Genomic DNA, 22,179 nt, shown 5'->3' on the forward strand with positions numbered 1-22,179 from the left:
GAGGGAGGGGTCATCTCCGATTGTTTTAACATCCATGCATCTGTTGAATGAATTTTACCCTCAGTGGGTAGTGAAGCTAAGCCAAGGTTTAACCCACTGAGGTGTTCTACCAAGGACTGACGCACTTCCTTGCAATCAAGTGTCTGACACGCCCCTTAATGCTTCATTACTCTGTTAAATTTCCATTAAGATTCACAATTAACTCAACTAATAGTTTAGCATTAAATAAGAAAACCTTAATGTTCAGCATTCAAAAAACAAACAAAAATCAGTTTATGCTTCCAAGCAGGAACCCAATCCAGCCAACAATGGTTCCTACTTATACCTAAGCCCAAATTTTCCCAAGAGAACCATCATTTGGCTCCTACAGGGGTAAAAGAACGCCAATCATTTAAAATATATGAGATAACAAGCAGGTTGTGACAGAGTTTTCTTCCTCTAATCTATATTACTGCCACTAACTTTCAACTTGACCCAAATTGTCGTCAGTCTCAACGTTTGGAAACGTCCCCATGGACATGAACACACTGTGTGTTCATCTGCTCACATATTTGAACATTGTATGCTGAATTATTTTGACATGACGCGTGAAATCTTAATGTATGGGCTGTTAATGTTTTACAGACCGTTCACATTAGGCTAAATCATCTTGCCATGTTCACATGATCGGCCCTAATACATGGTCCTGAAGTGCAATCAGGCCATCTTCATCATCTTTATCTTTCGCATCGTTCCCGGCCCAGAAAATTTAACGTTACATGTCGTTTTAATTTTGTGTTAAATATGAATGTTCAACTGTTGAGAATTTAGGCTAATTGGGCCTAGCATTAACCTACAAAAGAATTAGATTATTTTTTTCATGATTTAAAAAGTAAAACTCCCTCAGATTTTTTTTGGGACATATTACACCTAATATGAGATAGTTGAGCAACATTTGATTTTCAAAGCATTTAAATTCAATAAGCTTTCATTTATATATAAAGTTGGAAACTATTTTCAGCACATTTCCATCTCGTGACTTTTGTGACTGTCACGTTCCATTAGATTTCTAATACTATTCCCTGACAACATTCCTTTATAATATTATTCAAAACATACATGAAACATCTACTTTGAAATTATTGTTAATCGTTAACACTTGATATTTCTTCATAATGCTAATAAAGCTTAGTCACTTTACTGGCAACTGTACACTTTGTATGTTGATTGTACAGATATGTACAAAATACTTTCATTAGGAATTTGAACTTTCTTGACAACACCTATAAAGTACCATATAAATACGGCACAAATGTATTAGCTGACAGAACAGTCAGAGTAGTGAAAGTATGGACAAGAAAGAATGCTCCCACAAATTAGGAGAAACCCCACCGTCGAGCAGAACTATCTACCAGAAGTACAGCGACCCAAAACCAACTAACTCACCTCTTTCCTGTCCGTTTCAGGTTGGAGGCGAGATATGAGTCACCCTCAAAACAGAGAAACCTGAGGAAGGTCAGATCATGAGTAAAGTGGAAGGTAAAGTTATTGTTGAACATATTTGTGGTAATAACAGAGTAGATTTTTGGACAGATTCAATAGACTGAAATTAATTGACTACGGACAGCATCGGCAATGTGGTAAAAAATGGTAGTAATGTCCTGGAAAGTGTCTCAGGCCCTGTTCAGACTGCAGGTGAATCGAATCCAATCAGATTTACTTCCATATCTGATTTTTAGGGATGACTGTTCACACTGTTTTTAGAAAGTGTCCAAATGCGATCTGACTCTGTTCAGACTGGACCACATTATTGGCCAATCTGACAGGTTGCCGTAGCAACAACGTTGGGGCGGAGTCGTCGTTCAGTGCGTGTAAGGTGTGAGGTCATAATTGCAACGGCGGCAACAACAACAACCACGAACATGAATTTCTGTTAACTTAGACCAGTGGTTCTTAACCCGGGTTCGATCGAACCCTAGGGGTTCGGTGAGTCGGTCTCAGGGGTTCGGTGAGTCGGTCTCAGGGGTTCGGTGAGTCGGTGTCAGGGGTTCGGTGAGTCGGTCCCAGGGGTTCGGTGAGTCGGTCCCAGGGGTTCGGTGAGTTGGTCTCAGGGGTTCGGTGAGTTGGTCTCAGGGGTTCGGTGAGTTGGTCCCAGGGGTTCGGTGAGTTGGTCCCAGGGGTTCGGTGAGTTGGTCTCAGGGGTTCGGTGAGTTGGTCTCAGGGGTTCGGTGAGTTGGTCCCAGGGGTTCGGTGAGTTGGTCTCAGGGGTTCTGTGAGTTGGTCCCAGGGGTTCAGTGAGTCGGTGTCAGGGGTTCGGTGAGTCGGTCTCAGGGGTTCGGTGAGTCGGTCTCAGGGGTTCGGTGAGTTGGTCCCAGGGGTTCGGTGAGTCGGTCCCAGGGGTCCGGCAGAGACGGAGGTCAAGACAAAACACTCGACACGATGTGTCGGGTGTTTTTGCCGGACATCCAAGAATCACTGTACGTTTGACATGTCGTGTCAATTGGTGATGACACGCCCCCCTTAGCCATCACTGGCTGCAGGTGATCACGTGACGCTACATCATTAGCCTACCTGTGCTACAGGGGATTTTGTGCACTCAGTAGTGGATTTCTGCCTGTCATGATGGTACATCATCTGATTGCTTTCTTAATATTTTAATTCATAGTAACTATGTTGAGCAGAAAAAGAAAGTGGTCAGACGAATACGTGTAACCTGAATTTACCTGTACTGTATAACAGAACGTGATGGGAGTCAGCGTTCTGCAGGATCTGAATGTCAGGTTGAACAACTCTAGTCTAGTGCTGGTAAAAATAAAGGAACACTTCCTGAAGCTGATGGAAACAACAGAAACAGACTTTGGTGTAAAATGACATCAGAGTAACACCTGTCAAGGTGAAGCCACGCATATCTGAACTGGTCTCTATGACAACAGCAGAAGTCACACTGATTTGCAGGTCGATCATTTCATGTCAGTTCATGCACTGTCTTGGTTTTGTTCTTTGAAAAAGGTGACATTAATGCACAATTCATTAAATTCACCAGTAAAACATGTACTTGTGTCTTAAATTTGAAAAAAACAAACATTTTTTTTTACTAAAGAAGGGTTCGGTGAGTGAGCATATGAAACCGGCAGGGTTCGGTACCTCCAACAAGGTTAAGAACCACTGGGTTAGCGTGTTGGTGACATCACTGTCTGGTAGAGGTGGAGAAATCACACACACACACACCAGACATCGTCAGTATCTTCTTTCGAGTTTTACTGCTCTATAACGCGACACTCTTCCTTCTAGTTCCTTGCTCTCATGTCGCGAATATGACGTCACGGTCCGCCGTATCCGACTTGAAACTACCTCCAGAATGTGGTTTCAATCCATCCCACAAAAATCAGATATCATGTGGTATGGGACTGTTCAGACTACATACAAGACATGCGACATTAATCTGTATGGGTTAAAAATCAGATATAGGTGACCAGTCGGAACAAGGCCTAAGAAACACCAACTAGGAGGATAAAAGAAAAACTGAAAGAAATGAGTAAAGCTTCAGTAACTCATTAGCTCACCAAACCAAAACAGACAAATGAAATAACAAAAGGCATTATAACCAGGAGGGGCTGGTCACTGGCCTACCGACTACAGCTGAGTCACAGCCTTTGAATGGATCTATGGGTGGGTGGATGGGTTGACGGACGGATGGACATAGATAGACAGACAGACAGACAGACAGACAGACAGACAGACAGACAGATAGATAGATAGATAGATAGATAGATAGATAGATAGATAGATAGATAGATAGATAGATAGACAGATAGATAGATAGACAGACAGACAGACAGACAGACAGATAGATAGATAGATGAATGTGCCCTTGAGGAAGACTCTGAACCCAACAAGCTGCTGCTAGGGAGCTATTGCATTGACTGCTCTTCACTCCAACATCTCTCTCCCTCAAATTGCGTGTTGTATAGTACCGTTGTGTGTATACTCCGGCATCTATATGAGTAAAAACATATCAAGTGAAAAAATGAATTTCCCAATTAAAGATCAATAAAGTAACTTGCTGAGTTGGTAAATGAATTTGCATTGAGTGAAGCCTTTGAAAAACATGAGCACATAATTACAGCTTCACGGCGACGCTACTTGAAATACAGTCAAACTCTGTCTCAGAAGACTACAAAAGAGACTAAAAAGTGCCCACATTGGACATGTGGACTCATTCTCAAAAAATCCTTGACAAAACAGAAATAAAATAGTTTCAGTTTAAAATAGTGTACATTTCGGATTTTACTCCCTCAAACATAAGCAAAGAATGATTACAAGCTAATTTTATTCAAGTTTTATTTAATTTCTGAATATTTTTACTGACCTGTCTGGTAACCAGCAATGTCAACACGGGCAAATCTACGAATCTTCAATAGCTTCTTTTGTTGTCCCGTCATATTTGTGGAAAAATGATAACCAGAAAAATCTTTTGCTTTGCCTGACACATTGTGGGCTTTCTATCTGTAAAGCGCTTTGAAATGTCTTCAGATGTGATTAAGCGCTATATAAATAAAAGTTGATTGATTGATTGACATTCTTATTCACTCACAACAATATCTAACAGTATCTGAAAGTGCCTTTGGCAATTTCTTTCCTCAACCACAGTGTTGTTAATCCCACCATGTTCCTCCACCATCTGTTATTACCAATGTTATTACATCCCGTGAAGTGGTGATGTATTGTAATTGTCAGTGTTGTGTGTTCGGCCGTTTGTCCATCTGTCCGTTCGTCCACCAAATGTCTCCACAACCGTTCAGATAGAAAGATGAAACAAAAAGCACATGACTCAGGCAGCAGAGGGGATGGAGATGGGATGATGACCTTGACCTTGAGAAAACTAGGTCAAGGTCAAATTTCAACTTTTGTACACTCAGGAACTGGATAAGAGAGAAAGACAAGGGAGAAGGCCAGTGTGAGTAAGACCATAGATCAAAGCTACTGTTTTGATGTCGCAGGATGTTGCAGTCTCTGACTGCCTTGGTTTTAGTTGCATTCTTCAAACTTAACAGTCAGCTGCAGGGACATTTGCAGTGGGTTTACCATGATCCTCTACGAGCCACGAGGCATCCTCCTGTAACACAAGTCAGGACTTGTTACAGAAAGTCTACCAGTATAGCTGGATTAATTGTTCTCCCATCAGTCCTGCATTTATGTGCATAATGAGTTACTTTTGTCTCCAACTATCCTTTCCTTCAGTTCAAAAAGTAAATAGTCATCATTCGAGATGTCTGTGTGGGTTATAAATTATCCATTTCATGGTTATCAAAAGTTGTTTAAATCAATTCACTGGATTTTAAAAAAGTTTATTGAAGATGTTTCTCCTCTCATCCAAGAGGCTTCTTCAGTTCCTGTGGTGGTTGTTTTTGTCTCAGCTTATTAACCCTGTTGGGTGTGGTCAGTGCTGTTCATATCCCACCAACCACTGTCGAGACACTGGCTCCTCAACAATGGTTGAGGGGGGTGCGAAGGGGTGTCAAAGGGGTCACTGAAATAGTTTCACTGAGTTTCACCGTTCAGAGATGGCTTGTCCACTTTGACAAAATCTGAACAATGTCCCGCCACCATTTGTTATCACTAATGTCCGATGTAATCGCATTCTTGAAACTTTCCAGCTAGCTGCAGGGACAATGTTCAGATTTTTGACAGTGAGGACAGATGGTAGCAAAAGGATGAAAAGAAAATGCAGGTCTATTCTAGCAACTTTTAGTGACATTTTGTGTCATGCACAGCAATTAATGGTGTAAAAATGACAGTGTAGTTGAACTCATTCTCCCACTTCTCTCTCTGTAGGCCTGCTTCTGCTAGTATCTGTTCAAATGGCCCAGACACCAGCCAGCATGTGCACACCCTTGAAGACACTGAACTACAGCCTCAGCCACAGGCAACAATACATGGTGAGAGAATGATGCTTGTCTGCTACTATGTCTGGGTGTGTAATGTCGCTTTGCATATAGTAATGGTCGAACTATCTGTTTGTCTTGAAGAGGCATAACTATGGAGGTTGAATACAAAAGTCGATCCTCACCATCAAAGAAAAAAAAAGGTTGTTTTAAGGAACATGTCAGATTGGATCTCCATCCATCCATCCATCCAACCAATCAGACGTCTCCTACCACTTATCCAGGGATGAGTCCCCAGACAGTCCTTTAGTTTTTCCAGGTGTTAGTCTCCCTAGCTTGTCTTTCTTCTGGCGGGACACATCCGGAACACCTCCCCAGGGAGGTGTCCACTCCATGTGGAGGAGCAGTGGCTCTACTCTGAGGTCCTCCCTGGTGACTGACGCTTAAGGGTACACCAAGCCACCCTACAGTGGAAACTCATTTCAATCGACCACTTGAGTCTGTGGGTGGTGGTGAGCCCAACTATATCTTGTCTGTACAGCTCGACGTCCCTCACAAACTCTGACCCCCCCTGCAGTGAGGTGACATTGCATGTCCCAAGATCTAATGTCTGCGCCCAGGACATCAAGCTTCCCGATATTTACTGACAATCTGTAGGTGGTGAGTCCCCCATAGGTAGGGCCCACATCATCCTTTTGGGCTGAGCCACCAGGCACTCGCATATAAGCTCCAACCTGGCTCCAGAGTGGGACCGAAGTTGCACCATACTGGGTATACAGGTATATCCTCTTAATAATAGGGGCTTTTGAACTGGCCATACCAGGAGAATAAAGCCCTTGATAACGTTGGGGTCACTTGGGGTGTCTAAGATCTGTTTGTGTGTGGGCTTCATTAAAGACAGCTTTTGATATGCACACAATCTTCTGTCTCTCATCTGCATTCTTTACATATTTGTAGTTTTTGACATACAAGTGATCGCTTCTTACTCGTGGTTAATGTGTTCCAGGAACCACCTACAAAACTGAAATTCCACAATATAGCAACAAACTATTTTACCATTTATGGGCATATAAACATTTATGAACCCTCCCCACACTGATATTAAACCACCTTCTATATGTATTACCTTTTCCCACACTCTGATAGACTGTTCAAAACACTTTCGTCTCACTGAAGTGTGCTGCATTCCGAAACCCACGGAATGCAGCACACTTCTGGATGCCGTCAGCCAATAGAATGCACATACGGTATCACATGACTACCTACTAAAAATCCATGATGAGGTGAAGTCGCAAATGTGTGAGGGATTACTGTATATTTGACATATTTGTATCTACAGAGATCTTAAACAGTGAAAAATGTATCTCATTACTTCCCAGAATGATCCTCCTAGAGCTGTCTATTTGCCTGCCTCTGATCACATTGCAAATATGATCAGAGGCCTGAAATTACATGTTTCTGATGTGACAACAAAAATAGATTATCAATAGCCTTACCAAAGGCAAAGATGCAAAGTTTATCTGCAAAAAATGTCTTGCTTGGGCAAATCAAACATTTCAGAAAGTTGTGGAAATCATGCAGATTTTCCTGAAGAAGTAGATCTGAGGCAGACGTAATGCCTCTTGTCATCCAAATCTTAATGGCTGAGTCAAAAGTAGAGGGTGGAAAACTGTAGTCGTTGACAATAGTAGAATGGATTGACATCATGGACAGGTTGAAATGTCTTCTAAATTGGGACCAAATGTTAACTGTATTTGTTTGCATTTTATTTACTGTATATTTTGTTTTTCAGTCTCTATGGAGTACTCTAGGGTTCATGGGAGTTTGCCCAACCAGTCCTCATGTTTTGTGGATCTGGAGAAGGCATTCGATTGCGTCCCTCATGGTATCTTGTGGGGAGCGCTTCGGGAGTATGGGGTCCGGGGCCCCTTGCTGAGGGCTATCTGGTCCTTGTATGACCAAAGCCAGAGCTTGGTTCGCATTGCCGGCAGTAAGTCAGACCTGTTCCAGGTGCATGTTGGACTCCGGCAGGGCTGTCCTTGTGGTGAGAGTGTTTTATCCAGCAAAATACCAAAATAAAACCAAAGTACAAGGAGGGTGTTTTTACAGCCAAAGCGGGAATTCTTTTATTGATACGCAGATCATCAGTACAGATCAATCGGGAACAGCCCCTGGATGTATGTCTCCTGACCCTTTTATAGTCACACTCCTTCATTCTTGTGTATGTGAGAAGTTCGCATGTCTTACTCATGGGAAAACAGGAAACATCAGATTTCCGGCAACTATCCAAACCTAAATAACCAGCCCATGTCAGGTTGACCCGCTTCCTGTCTTCCTGTTTTCTGGACAATCTGGTTATTCGCTGCCAAACTTGAAAATGTGTTTCCTCTGATTTGAAATGTGACCCACACATGCATTATTTCGCTTCCACATAATCCCTCCTCTTTATGAGATTATCATAAACTACTCGTTGAAATAATGTATGGTGAATCAGTATGTATGTCTGTATGTGTGTGACTAGGATTGGTGGCGCTGTAAGTTTAGGGTTAAATATATGGTTGTGTGAACTCTAAACATAGGGATAAGTGAAAAAAAAAACAATCCAGATACTGATATATGAACTTAACATGAATATACTAACATAACTGGTCATCTGTTATCACTTCCCTGATGGGGGTGAAAAACCTGGCGGCTGTTTTTAACCAGGAAAAGCCCCCCATGGCCCCCTTCCCGTTGGGCGACCTTAAACAATAAATCCTAACACACTGACCAAATACATCACACACTGAAATCATTTACTGGAAACACAGAAGTCTGAGTAGTATGAATTAGATTACCTTTTCCTTTATAGAACACAACATTGAATATAGAATATGCATGTTTTTTCCCTAAAATATTGTTGAGACATAAAAGTGAATATAAAATGATTAAACAGAATGATCTAACTGATAAAATCGATGATTAAACAATGGTTACACAGAATAGTAAGAATAATGTCATAGTGATATCCTGGTGATATATCCGTATGTAGTTGTAATGTATATCCATATCAGCCCTTGTCCATCGCTCTTCATAACAGTTCTTCCTCATAGTTGGAGATTGTGAACACATCTGGCATGTTCTCCCTCCTCTGCGCCAGAAGAATTCTGCGCACCAGTGCATCAGCCATTAGCATACTTAGCGTTTGTGCGTCCAGTGTGTCCTTAATGAGGTTCATCCTCTTGTCCATTGTTCTCACACCATTTCCTCAGGATAGGTACGATGCAACATATCAATAGAGAGTAGTATCAGTATTATCAGTATAATTATCCCAGATTTAGCCAAAACGGCTCCCCATTTTCCAAAAATGTCCTCTAGCCCATCCCACTTAATACTTCCACCCCTACCAGCATTGTCATTCATTTCAAACTTTAAAGCTTCAAGTTCTCTCATAGCAACAGAAAATGTTTCATCAGGTGACGTGGTATTTGAGATTAATGTACAAGGTGTTCCAAACATTTTACACACTCAAAGATTATCAAAAGGTATTATTGTGATTTTTGTATTAAACGGGGGCTGATGTTATTTTCACAGTAGCAGTAGTAGTTAGACTAATTGTACTATCTGGATTCAGCATCGTCACATTATGAATAATGTTTGGACTAGGTGTTGTGGCCTTTCTAATAATCTTAACGGTGGTTGGGGAAGCTGTTGTGCTGACTGTAGTTAGCTGTGTGGCAGTTTCTGTTGTTTTCATGGAGTAAGTTGTCCTGGCAGCTGTAGTTTTTTCTATCATAGGTGTTGGCGTTTTAATGTCTATTGGAAACTGTAAGTTTCAAGTTTATTTATTTTTATATAGCCCAGATTCAGTGTCTCAAAGGGCTTTACAATCTGCACATGGACGATATCCCTCTGACCTTTGTGCACTGTGAGCAGTACGACCCTCAAATCGGATAAGGAACAACTCCCCCCAAAACCCTTTTAACAGGGGAAAAAATGGATGGGAGAAACCTCAGGAAGACTAAAGGAGGGACCCCTCTTCCTGGAGTGGACAGACGAAGCATAGATACCACATGTACAGATTAACAACACAATAATAATAACAGTAACAATAATAAATATATGACAAAGGCACGCTGATCCATCCAGTAGAGAGTCACCACCAGCCGATGAAGCACACAGAGGTCACCGATCAGAGGATCCACCACTCTGAGGACAGACCAAACAGTGCCTAAGTCATTCAGCTCAAAAAAGTTATAGTGTAAGATTACTCTGCCAAAACCCCAAAACCACAGCAGAACCAAATGAGGCAGAACCAGACTCTCCTAGTGGATGGTGAAACAGGACCATTGTGCAGCTTGTGATATCGCCAGCCACGGAAGCAGACAGAGGTAGCCGATTGCCGATGATCCACCACACAAAGGCCTGAGAGAGAGAACAGGAGAAGAAGGGAGAGAGACAGAGAGAACAGGGCGAGAGTGGTGCTAGAGGGACCAGAATAGCAGAGGATTAATGGGAGGCAGGGGCCTAACTAAGAAATCCTACGGCTCGTCGGCAGGACTAGGCTAAACCTAAACATTGAGACCCCCCCCCCGATATTACTTATATGTTAGGTAGAACAGATACGTTTTGAGTCTAGATTTAAAGATATTTACAGATTCAGACTGTCTAATACCTATAGGGAGGTTATTCCACAGGAAAGGGGCACGATAGGAGAAGGCCCAACTGTAGGTCTTTTAGTTGGAAAAGTAGTCCGCATACTAGAAATTGTAGGTATTTTAGTTGGAGTCTTAATCTGAATATTATAATTTGTAGGTCTTTTAGTCGGAGGCTGGGCCACAACAGGAGGCGTGACCAAATCCAAGGGGAACAATGCAGCCAGAGCTAATCCCTGACTTAGTCTGGCCTCAAACTCACTCTGATTTACTGTTATTAAATTTGTCCAGGCCGTCCATGCTTTCGCTGAACCACCCCCTTTAAAGGTATTAATAAACTCTAACACATATCGCCCCGGCTCATCATTCACTGTTTCCCTGTTACACTCGTAGATCCAGACGTCGTTCCCTGCATAAACTTTAACCTCACTATTCTCATCCAAACAGCTCCCGTCTAACCCAGTTTCAAAATGTATTCTCCAATCACACAATGGGAAGTTTACATTTCCTGTAGTCTTTGTATCTTTAAGGAGGATTACATTACGAATCGAGTGACTAGTCAGCTTTTGAGAGGGGATGTACTTCCTAACCTTTTCTCCTTCCCCTTCCAGCCTCACTGCTCTTGGAAATGATAAAGCTCTTCAATGTTGTTTTTACTGCATTCTGTGTAGTAACATGTGGAGTGGTAATTATCAGTGGGGGGGTGGTTGTTAGCTTACTCAAAGATTTAATGTCCCAGGGGCAAATCCTACGGGTTTGCTGTCCCTCCTCAACCATTACGATCATCTCTATCACATAGGTCATGTTGGGCTTAACAAAACTTGTCTCTAGCTGAACCTGCCAAACCCCTTGTTCAAATTTTACTGTTATCCCACATTGTTCAATTCCCCACGCTGCTCGTAGCGCCACACTAGTTTGCAAATCATGTGTGGTGCCACAGAGTACATTCTGCTCTTGGTTCAGTATATCATTTTCCAAAATTCTAAATCTTCGTTGGGTATCCCTGGCAGTTACATCCTTACTTGGAATCTTTAAGGTTATTCTCTTACCCACTAGTGTTCCTGCTAACATTGCTTCTGTCAGGTAAACTGGATCCATCTTATCCACTCGATTTAGTTTAGTGTATGTTTTAAAGTTTGTGGCTCTCTCACCGTTTCTACACTTTATGTCGGCGAAGAACGCATCATTAGGATTCATTCTCCTATCTAATTTTACTTGTATCTCGAGCTCTTGATCTATGGTGATGTTTATGTGACATGAAAAGTTGTTCATACTTGTCTGCCCTTCCCCTGATTTCATCCTACATAAAATGGTTTTATTTAATTCAACATTTATTTCACATTTTGTCCCCGTCTGTCTAATCCCATCAGAAATAATCACTGTTCCTGTCCACTTCCACATAGTGTGAAGATCTCTTACTTCTCCTGTCATCTTGCTCCTGGTTTACTGGTTTTGTGTCATCATGAACATGAGATGAGAATGCCAGCATGGGCTTCAACACAGTGTGAATTGTGAATTTTGTGGTTGCATCATACTCCTCTTGATCATGGCTGTGCGGTGCTTCCTGGAGCGGCTGTGACTCCAGCGGAAGTCTCTTGTTCTTTAGCTTCAGAATCTGAGTCGGGCTCCTCAGAACAGCCCCTTGTGTCCCCAGATTGCCTGTTGATTGCCACATCAGGCTTCACATTACTCCCGTCACCAACCACATCATCTTCCTCATTGTTTCTCAGTTTCATTCTGCCCTTTGTCTCTGGCTGGACTTTGGTGCAGTGGCTCAGATGATACCACGTGGTGCTTCCCTCGACTTGGACCGCTGTTGGGGGCACCCCCACCACGGTGTATGGCCCTTCTCTCTCTGGTTCGTGCCACTTTTGTGTTCAGAGAATTATGTGGAAGACAAGAACTAAGTGTTGTGTTCGTGACGCTAGTTATGTGGTGAGAGTGTTTTTATCCAGCAAAATACCAAAATAAAACCAAAGTACAAGGAGGGTGTTTTTACAGCCAAAACGGGAATTCTTTTATTGATACGCAGATCATCAGTACAGATCAATCGGGAACAGCCCCTGGATACATGTCTCCTGACCCTTTTATAGTCACAGTCCTTCATTCTTGTGTACGTGAGAGGTACGCATGTCTTATTCATGGGAAAACAGGAAACATCAGATTTCCGGCAACTATCCAAACCTAGGTAACCACCCCATGTCAGGTTGACCCACTTCCTGTCTTCCTGTTTTCTGGACAATCTGGTTATTCGCTGCCAAACTTGAAAATGTGTTTCCTCTGATTTGAAATGTGACCTACACATGCATTATTTCGCTTCCACACCCTCTATCACCGGTTCTGTTCATGATCTTTATGGAAAAAATTTCTAGGCACAGCCAGGATCTGGAGGGAGTCCAGTGTGGGGACCAAAGGATTCCATCTCTGCTTTTTGCAGACGATGTTTTCCTATTGGTCTCATTAAACCTGGACCTTCAGCGTACACTGGGACGGTTCGCAGCTAAACGTGACACGAATTGGATGAGGATCAGTACCTCTAAATCCGAGGCCATGGTTCTAGACTAGAAAAGGGTGGTGTGCCCTCTTCAGGTTGGTGGAGAGTCTTTGCCCTACGTGGAGGAGTTTAAGTATCTTGGGGTCTTGTTCACGAGTGAGGCAGGGATGGAACGTGAGATTGACAGACGGATCGGTGCAGCTTCTGTAGTGATACAGTTGCTGTATCGGTCTGTGGTGGTGAAGAAGGAGCTGAGTTGCAAGATGAAGCTCTCGATTTACCAGTCAATCCTCCTTCCTACTCTCACCTATGATCATGAGCTTTGGGTCATGACCGAAAGAACAAGATCCCGGATACAAGCGAGTTAAATGAGTTTCCTCCGTAGAGTGGTGGGCTCACCCTTAGAGAAAGGGTGAGGAGCTCAGTCACCAGGGAGGAGCTCGGAGTAGAGTCGCTGCTCCTCCACCTTGAGCGGAGCCAGCTGAGGTGGCTCGGGCATCTGTTCCAGATGCCTCCTTGACGCCTCCCCGGGAAGGTGTTCTGGGCATGGGAAGACCTAGGACACGCTGGCGGGACTATGTCTCTCAGCTGGCCTGGGAACACTTCGGTCTCCCCCCGGAGGAGCTGGAGGAGGTGTCTTGAGAGAGGGAAGTATGGGCATACCTGCTGAGACTGTTACCCCTGCGATCCGGCCCCTGAAGTCATGACCTTTCGGTCATGACCGAAAGGTCATGACTTCTGTTTTTAGAGATAGAATGGAAGTTTTTGAAGACGTCATCCAAAGAGTTTTTTGGAAATGCCTGGTATGCGATTTGTGTGGTCGGCCTGAGCTGAAGCTTTGTTGGTCCTGGTACGTCTCCCTGTAATGAAAACTGCTGTGACATCATGTGTGTGTGATCTGTGTTTACATGTACAAACAGAAAGGACAGATTTAAACTGTGTTGGTGGCAGCAACTGTCTAGTCGTTTTTAGCTATCTTGTTGAAGTACAAGTTCTGCTGCTGCACATTGAGCACAGATGATAGTGGGCTAGTTTGGGTTGCGCTGCCAGCTGGCTGGAGAACTCTGTGATGGAGGTCGTCCTCCAGGAGGACCGGCGTGAATTTCCACACGTCCCGGTCCTCCCTACCATCGTTGACAGAGTTGATACGGAATTGTTCTGCTTATAAAGGTGTTGATCAACACAATTACGCCGTTACGTGTGGATGGAGATTTTTTGGAAAATGATGTCGGGAGTGAAAACAGATGCATTTTCAAAAGACCTGGCAATGTGTGGATATGGCCTGATATGTCCCTCACTTTAAAAACCCCTTTGTCTCAATCTATTGTAAAATCATGTCAAATCCCCAAAAGGCACAATACCAACATTTTATCACATTTTCCCCTTTTGACACAAAAGCTCAAACACAACAATGACATGCATATCATGTCATCATTTTCAAAAGCATTCATGTGTCTAGAGTTCCCTGACATCCATTGTCATAAAAACCATGTGTACTACTTTGCCATCAATTGGTTGACGTTGTTTAGGGTGTGTGAATAATCCAGATGTTGAAAACCCCAATCTGTTCCTGACTTGTTAGCACAGCTGACATGTTGTCAATGAGCTGCAGATCACTCCAGGCAGAACCCAGACTCTGGAGGGTGATCACCCACCTTGACCAGTTAGGTGGGAAAGGAAAAACAGGGACAGGGCAGGGAAGACAGAGAAAATAGACAAAAATACCCTCGGCAGTCTAGGTCTACAGCAGTTTATCTAACGGAATCTGTGTTGTTCCTAATTGTAAGCTTAATCAAAGACGAAGGTTTTTAGTCTACTCTTGAATAAACTAAGGGTGTCTGCTCCCCAGACCGAGGCTGGGAGATCGTTCTAGAGTAAAGGAGCAAGATAGCTAAAGCTTCTGCCTCCTGTTCTACTCTTATAGACCTGACGGGTTACCAAAAATCCTGCATTCTCTGGGCAAAGAGCACTGGGAGGGTGATACACTTCAATGAGATCTTCCATGGAAGAAGGAGCCTCATGGTGACAAGCTTTTAAATGTGATCATAAGGATCTTGAATTTTATTCTAGATTTAATAGGGAGCCAATGTAAGGATGCCAGGACAAGAGAGATGTGATTTTTCCTCCCAGTTTGAGTCAGTAAGCAGGCAGCTGCATTCTGAGCTAGTTGCAGAGTCCTAGTGGACGAGCTTAAACAGCCTGATAGTCAGGATTTGCACTAATCTAATTTAGAAGTTAAAAAGGCATGAATGATTTTTTCTGCATCTTTAAAGGATAACAAATTTCTAATTTTAGCAATGTTTCATTAGTGAAAGAAGACTGTCTGAGACAGATTTAATGAGAGTCAAAGGACAAATCCTGATCCAAAATCATTCCCGAGTTCCAGACTTCACTACTAGAGGATAAAGCAATGTTATCTCAGTGAGAAGTCGAAAGCAGAAGATGTCAGAAGTGAATTACATTATTAGAAAAAGCATCTCTAAGGTGTTTATGTAACCAAGTATCAATTTGTCCTTCCTTCAATGGCAAACAAATGAGGAGGGGATCAGATCCAAAGGTATTCAACAGGAATTTATTTAGGGTCTGGCAGTAGTATGCTGCCAAAGTCCAAAAAAAATGTAAATAAAACTTCTACGGACTGGAACGTACCTTCCATCTAAATCAAAATGTTATATAAAAATGAACTTTGAATAGACTTAAAACATAATGTATTAAAATAAGTTTAAAAAAATAAATTCTCTTCAATTATAATATAAATGAAAATGTCACAATTCAAAACATTGTGAAATATTTCTTTTCAACCGGACTTTTTCAGGGTTTATCAAACTGAATCAATCCCTCTTATTCTTTGGTAATGAACAGTTAATCCTCTCCACAAATTCTGGCAATCCACAATTTGGTAACTCTTAATCCAGGAAATTAGAGATCCTAGCTAAGGAAAACAAAAACTTGGGTACCCAACAAAAAAATTACTATAGAACTCTATAGAAAAAATAATAATTTTCTGGTACTCAAGTTGTCCAAGAGCAGAGCTGGGTGATGGCAGGTCCCACTGCACAGCAGGTCTCTCTCTGGCTCCGGTCCACCCACGCTAGCAGCGACAAATATAATCGGTGACTTGAATTGAAAGATGGCAAATACAGACTAGCCACAGCTCGGCCATGTGTCCTCTCCTCTCTCAGTTAATCAAGTGACAACCCGCGATTTCTCCCGCTCTGAGGTCACCTGTTCCACAGCCGTAAAGCAGAGCGTTACTGTCGTGACTCTTAAAGAGACAGTGTACCTATTAACGCTACAACAGGCTGGCTAAATAACCCCTGGATTACATTCAGGCCAAATAAGAATAACTTCATTTATGTTAGTGTTAAGAAGACATGGAGCATCCAGGATTATATCCCAGAAGCAATTTTCTAATTTGACTAATTGGTCAGATTTGCTTTTTTTAATAGACAAATATAATTGTGTATGATCCTGTAATATTTTAAGTTTCCTTATAATATCAATGACAAAATGTGCTGTCTTTATGTGGGTTGACCTGGGAGATGATCTTTTTTAAAAAATCTTGTATGTCATCTGCACAACCTATGCAATTAAGGTTGTGAGGTGGTGGTTGAAGATCTTCACCTTACAGTACTGTCTCACACCATGTGTAGAGGTTATTTGTACATCTGGCAGGTTGGGTTGTCACTGCAGTTCTCAGGAAGAGGCTTGTAGTCAGCGAGGCCCTTGATATCCTTGTGTCCCTGCTATCACTGAAGTGGCTGTTTACTTTTGTGCCTTATCATCTGATCTAAATGCAGCATTCCAAATCCTCTGCAGCACTTGGACTTCTGCTGACAGCCATGGATTCTGGTTGGTTCATGAAGACATGATTTTGGTGAGCCAAGACATGTCAATTTTATTTAAAAAGCACATCAAAACTTACTGCAAGACATTTTCCAAGATGAGCAGATATAAACCGACTATTTTTCTACAACCCCCCTCAAGACAAAAATATGGAGACAGTAAAGAGAAAAACTATCGTCAGTAGGTAGGCAGTTTGTAGCCCTCTGCTTTTGGTTGAAAAATAGAGAGGGATAAAGGCAGACAGACAGGCGAAAAAAAGATTGCGGGAGAGAGATATAAACACAAATATATATATATATATATATATATATATATATATATATATATATATATATATATATGTGTGTGTGTGTGTGTGTGTGTGTGTGTGTGTGTGTGTGTATATATATGTATATATATGTATATATATATATAAATAAATATATCTATATATGTATATACACAGTGTGCCCTCGAGCATTCGCGCATCAACACTCGCGACTTCACCTCATCGCAGATTTTTGGTAGGCAGTCACGTGATACCGTACGCGCATTCTAATGGCTGATGGCATCTGGAAGTGCACTATGCTCCATGAGTCACAGATTGTGGGAAGAGGTAATACAAATAGAAGGTGGTTTAATATCAGTATGGGGAGGGTTCATAAACGTGTAAATTACCGTAAATCACAAATTCTATCACAGAATTCGTTAATGGCTTGTGGTTTCTGGAATGCATTACCCGCGAGGAACGAGGGCACACAACAAAAGTGTTGCAACAAAAATATAAATGCAACACTTTTCTTTGCTCCCATTTTTCATGAGATAAACTCAAACATGTAAAACATTTTACAAACATCATCTCTGAGATGCTTAGCCCCGTGAATGAATAATGTGGATGTGGAGCATCCAAGACTTAATATCTCTGAGTTCCAGTTGTGGCCTGGCTTACGGTCCTGTTCTGGAAGAAATATATAGAATTTACAGAAGAGATATACACCTTTCAGACAAAGCATTTTGTTAACATTAAAACATTCACATTTTGCACAATAATGTGTGCTGTTGCTTGTGATACAGAATAAATTATTGTAACTCTTTGGTCTGTAAAATATCTAATTACTCTTTTTATTAGCATTTCTACTACCCATAAATTATCTAGCAGTAACATTATTTAATGACTTCTTCTTCTTCTTTTCCTTTCGGCTTTTCCCTTCAGGGGTCGCCACAGCGAATCAATTTCCTCCATCTAGCCCTGTTCTTTGAATCCTCTTCTCTCACAAGAAGATATTTAATGACTAATATCCATAAATTCAAAAATCTTAATAAATGCCATTAGAATATGCATAAATCTGACTTAAATTTTAACGTATTTTTTACGTGGTTGTACACTTTGCCCAGGTTAATGACTTCATCTGCTTCTAATTTGACCTTTCTCACTCGAAAAAGAAAAAATCTCACCCAGTTCCACCGCTTGTTCTTGTTTTTGCATAAACTCTGACAGTCATTCCACCTTAAACAAACCACATTTCTTTATTACTGTGGCTTGGTGAGTGGATGTGTTGCTGCCCGTTTGTTTCACCATGATAAGAGGTTAGCATTTGTGTAGCAATATTGTTAGCTAGCTAACCTGTGTGGTGCCTATAGGCAGGGCGCACATGCAGCAGGGTGCACTGAGCTACAATGCAAAATGATACAGAAAACAATAATATTGGTCTAATTAATTAGATTAGATTAGGTCTTTTATTAAATATTACTTAATATGTTTGCATCAAATTTTGTTTTTTTGCGCTGCATAGATTTTCTTGTGCGCTGAGAACGTGCAATTGCACAAGCGGGCAGCTTAGAGGGAACATTGGTCCCAAGACATTCTCAGCCCTGGCTCTCTGGGGGGACCAGACACTGGTCTGCTTGACAATAGCCCAAGAGGGGACAGATGAGTGGCAGAACCCGGGATGCATGTCATGAATATGTGGGTGTGGGGCAATGCTTTGGACCTATGTGAGCTTGGCGTTAGTGCAAACATCAATTTATTTTTTTTCTTTTAGGGTCTGGTTGGCTCTTTCTGCAAAACCTTGTGACACGGGGTGGCACACACTAACAAACTTGTGTCTGAGTCTTAATACCTGTTCGCCCAAGTGTGTGCCATTGTCTGAACAGACCAATTTAGGGAAACAATAAGATAAAATGGACCCCTTTTTTACCTGTTTCATCACGCTTTCGGTATACAGTGATACCTCTGTACTCGACCGCCTCTATACTTGACCAAATCGGTGCTCGACCAAAAAATTCGAGTAGAAAATGTATCGGACCCCGAACAGATTTTCGGTACTCGACGAGCCGAGTCGACCCGAACGCGCTCCTCGGCTGCGCTCCTCGGCCAGCGGGTAAGCGTCAGTTCGACTCAGACCGCCAGCGGAGTAACACGTACGCAAATTACGTACGCAAAGACGTACGGAAATTATAGCAAAATATGAAAGTGGTGTACGAGTGTCCGACCTCGGGTTCGCAGTACGAAATGGCAAAGTCAACCATTTCCACTATGTTGAAGCAGAAGCAACTGACAATGGACAGGTTCCTTCTTAAAGAATAGAGGAAGGCTACTGCCCAGCCAGATTCACCTCCACGGAAGAGGGAGAGAAGGGAGAAAACCCCTGGAGGCGCGTTACCTAGCGTCATCATGGAAGGGATTCCCCTTCCCTGATGACGCTAGTGCCATCGACCGCTCTCCAAAACGTAAAGTAAATTATACAAAATGGTTTATAATGCTTTATCTTTATCATGTACTGCTTGTGCACATTTACGTATTCATTGTTGTTTAGATACACGTTCTTATAATATTTTAGGTATTTTTCTAAATGGTAAGAACGGATTAAAATACTTTCCATTATTTCTTTTGGGAAAATTGGTTTCGGTGGTCGAACAAATCGGTGCTCAACCACCACCTCAGAACGGATTATGGTCGAGTACAGAGGTATTACTGTATTCTTTTTTACACATCCATCCATCATCTTCTTCCGCTTATCCAGAGTCAGGTCGCAGGGGCAGCAGCTTCAACAGGGAACTCTCAAACATCCCTTACTCTGGCCACATCCACCAGCTCTGACTGGGGGATTCCATGCTGTTCTCAAACCAGTGCCAAAATATAATCCCTCCAACTGGTCCTGGGTCTGCCCCGAGGTCGTCTCCCAGCTGGACGTGCCAGGAACACCTCCCTAGGGAGGCGCCCTGGAGGCATCCCTACCAGATGTCCAAATCACCTCAGCTGACTCCTTTCCACTCTCAACCCCTCGTGAACAGCAGTGTTTCTCACCCTATCTCTAAGGGAGACACCAGCTATCCGCCTGAGAATACCCATTTTGGCCGGTTGTATCCGAGATCTCGTTCTTTCGGTCATGACCCATCGCTCATGACCATACGTGAGTGTAGGAATGGAGACTGAACGGTAGGGACATACTACTCTTATGCAGGGGGAAGATGCTGTTGTAGCGGTTGCAGGTGACACGATCTGACAGCTGCTGGTTAATGCTGGAATGTCCTTTTTAATTTCCTTTGCACTTTAGAACTTTAGAATGTAGCCACAAGAGGACACAAGCCGGTGTCTTATTGTGCCGGTCCCAAGCCCGGATAAATACAAAGGGTTGCGTCAGGAATGGCATCCGGTGTAAAACTTTTTCCAAATCAAACATGCGAATCAAACCTATGACTTCGAGGAGCGCCAAGAGTATAGGACTGAGAGTAGGGACGTTGAATGTTGGGACTGTGACAGGAAAAGGTAGAGAGTTGGTTGACATGATGCAGAGGAGGAAGGTAGACATACGGTGTGTCCAGGAGACCAGGTGGAAAGGTAGCAAGGCTAGAAGTTTAGGAGCAGGGTTCAAGTTGTTCTATCATGGTGTAGATGGGAAGAGAAATGGAGTAGGAGTAATCTTGAAGGAGGAGTTTGTTAGGAATGTCCTGGAGGTAAAAAGAGTGTCAGATAGAGTGATGAGTCTGAAGCTAGAAATAGAAGGTGTGATGTTCAATGTTGTTAGCGGGTATGCTCCACAGGTAGGATGTGAGCTGGAGGAGAAGGAGAAATTCTGGTTGGACTTTGATGAAGTGATGCAGAGCATGCCTAGAAGTGAGAGAGTTGTCATTGGAGCAGACTTCAATGGACATGTTGGTGCAGGAAACAGAGGTGATGAGGAGGTGATGGGCAGGTTTGGTATCCAGGAGAGGAACGCAGAAGGACAGATGGTAGTTGACTTTGCAAAAAGGATGGAAATGGCTGTAGTGAATACTTTCTTCCAGAAGAGGCAGGAACATAGGGTGACCTATAAGAGTGGAGGTAGGAGCACACAGGTAGACTACATCTTGTGTAGACGGTGTAACCTGAAGGAGATCAGTGACTGTAAAGTAGTGGTAGGTGAGAGTGTAGCCAAACAGCATAGGATGGTGGTGTGTAGGATGACTCTGGTGGTGAGGAAGATGAAGAGGGCAAAGGCAGAGCAGAAGACGAAATGGTGGAAGCTGAAAAAGGAAGCGTGTTGCATGACTTTTAAGAAGGAGTTAAGACAGGCTCTGGGTGGCAAGGAGGTGCTTCCAGATGACTGGACAACTACAGCTAATGTGATCAGGGAGACAGGTAGGAGAGTACTTGGTGTGTCATCTGGAAGGAAAGTAGATAAGGAGACTTGGTGGTGGAATGAGGAGGTACAGGAGTGTATACAGAGAAAGAGGTTAGCTAAGAAGAAGTGGGACACTGAGAGGACTGAGGAGAGTAGACAGGAGTACAGGGAGATGCAGCGTAAGGTGAAGGTAGAGGTAGCAAAGGCCAAACAAGAAGCTTATGATGACTTGTATGCTAGGTTGGACAGTAAGGAGGGAGAGACTGATCTATACCGGTTGGCAAGACAGAGAGACAGAGATGGGAAGGACGTGCAGCAGGTTAGGGTGATTAAGGATAGGGATGGAAGTCTATTGACAGGTGTCAGTAGTGTGATGGGAAGATGGAAAGAGTACTTTGAAGAGTTGATGAACGTGGAAAATGAGAGAGAACAAAGACTAGAAGAGGTGACTGTTGTGGACCAGGAAGTAGAAAAGATTAGTCAGGATGAAGTGAGGAGGGCACTGAAGAGGATGAAGAGTGGAAAGGCAGTCGGTCCTGATGATATACCTGTAGAGGTTTGGAAGTGTCTAGGAGAGGTGGCAGTAGAGTTTCTGACTGGGTTGTTCAACAGGATCTTTTTTTTTTTTGCATGGTGACCTTTTTAATTATGCAGACATGTTGGACACCCACTTAGTTTAAAACTGACCAAGTACAATACTTTTTCCACAGAACAACAGCCAACTTCTTTCCCGGTAACAAGAAGAGACAGACAAAAAA

At 42.6% G+C, this 22,179-nt stretch overlaps 1 protein-coding gene across 3 annotated transcripts in view; it reads left to right on the forward strand.

Annotated features, from left to right (window-relative positions):
- il34 (interleukin 34) overlaps positions 1-22,179 on the forward strand; it is a 59,873-nt gene that overhangs the window by 18,892 nt on the left and 18,802 nt on the right. For 2 of the 3 annotated variants that reach the window (XR_011035193.1, XM_068313019.1), the window contains exon 3: positions 5,815-5,918. Coding sequence is in view for 2 of the 3 variants with exons in the window: in XM_068313019.1 (XP_068169120.1) it covers positions 5,815-5,918 (104 nt within the window). In the remaining variant the exon portion in view is untranslated. Of the gene's footprint in view, positions 1-1,445; positions 1,519-5,814; positions 5,919-22,179 lie in introns of all 3 variants that reach the window. The other variant, XM_068313020.1, reaches the window with a different exon arrangement.

The sequence above is a fragment of the Antennarius striatus genome, chromosome 4, assembly GCF_040054535.1.
Source record: "Antennarius striatus isolate MH-2024 chromosome 4, ASM4005453v1, whole genome shotgun sequence".
Taxonomy (NCBI): domain Eukaryota; kingdom Metazoa; phylum Chordata; class Actinopteri; order Lophiiformes; family Antennariidae; genus Antennarius; species Antennarius striatus.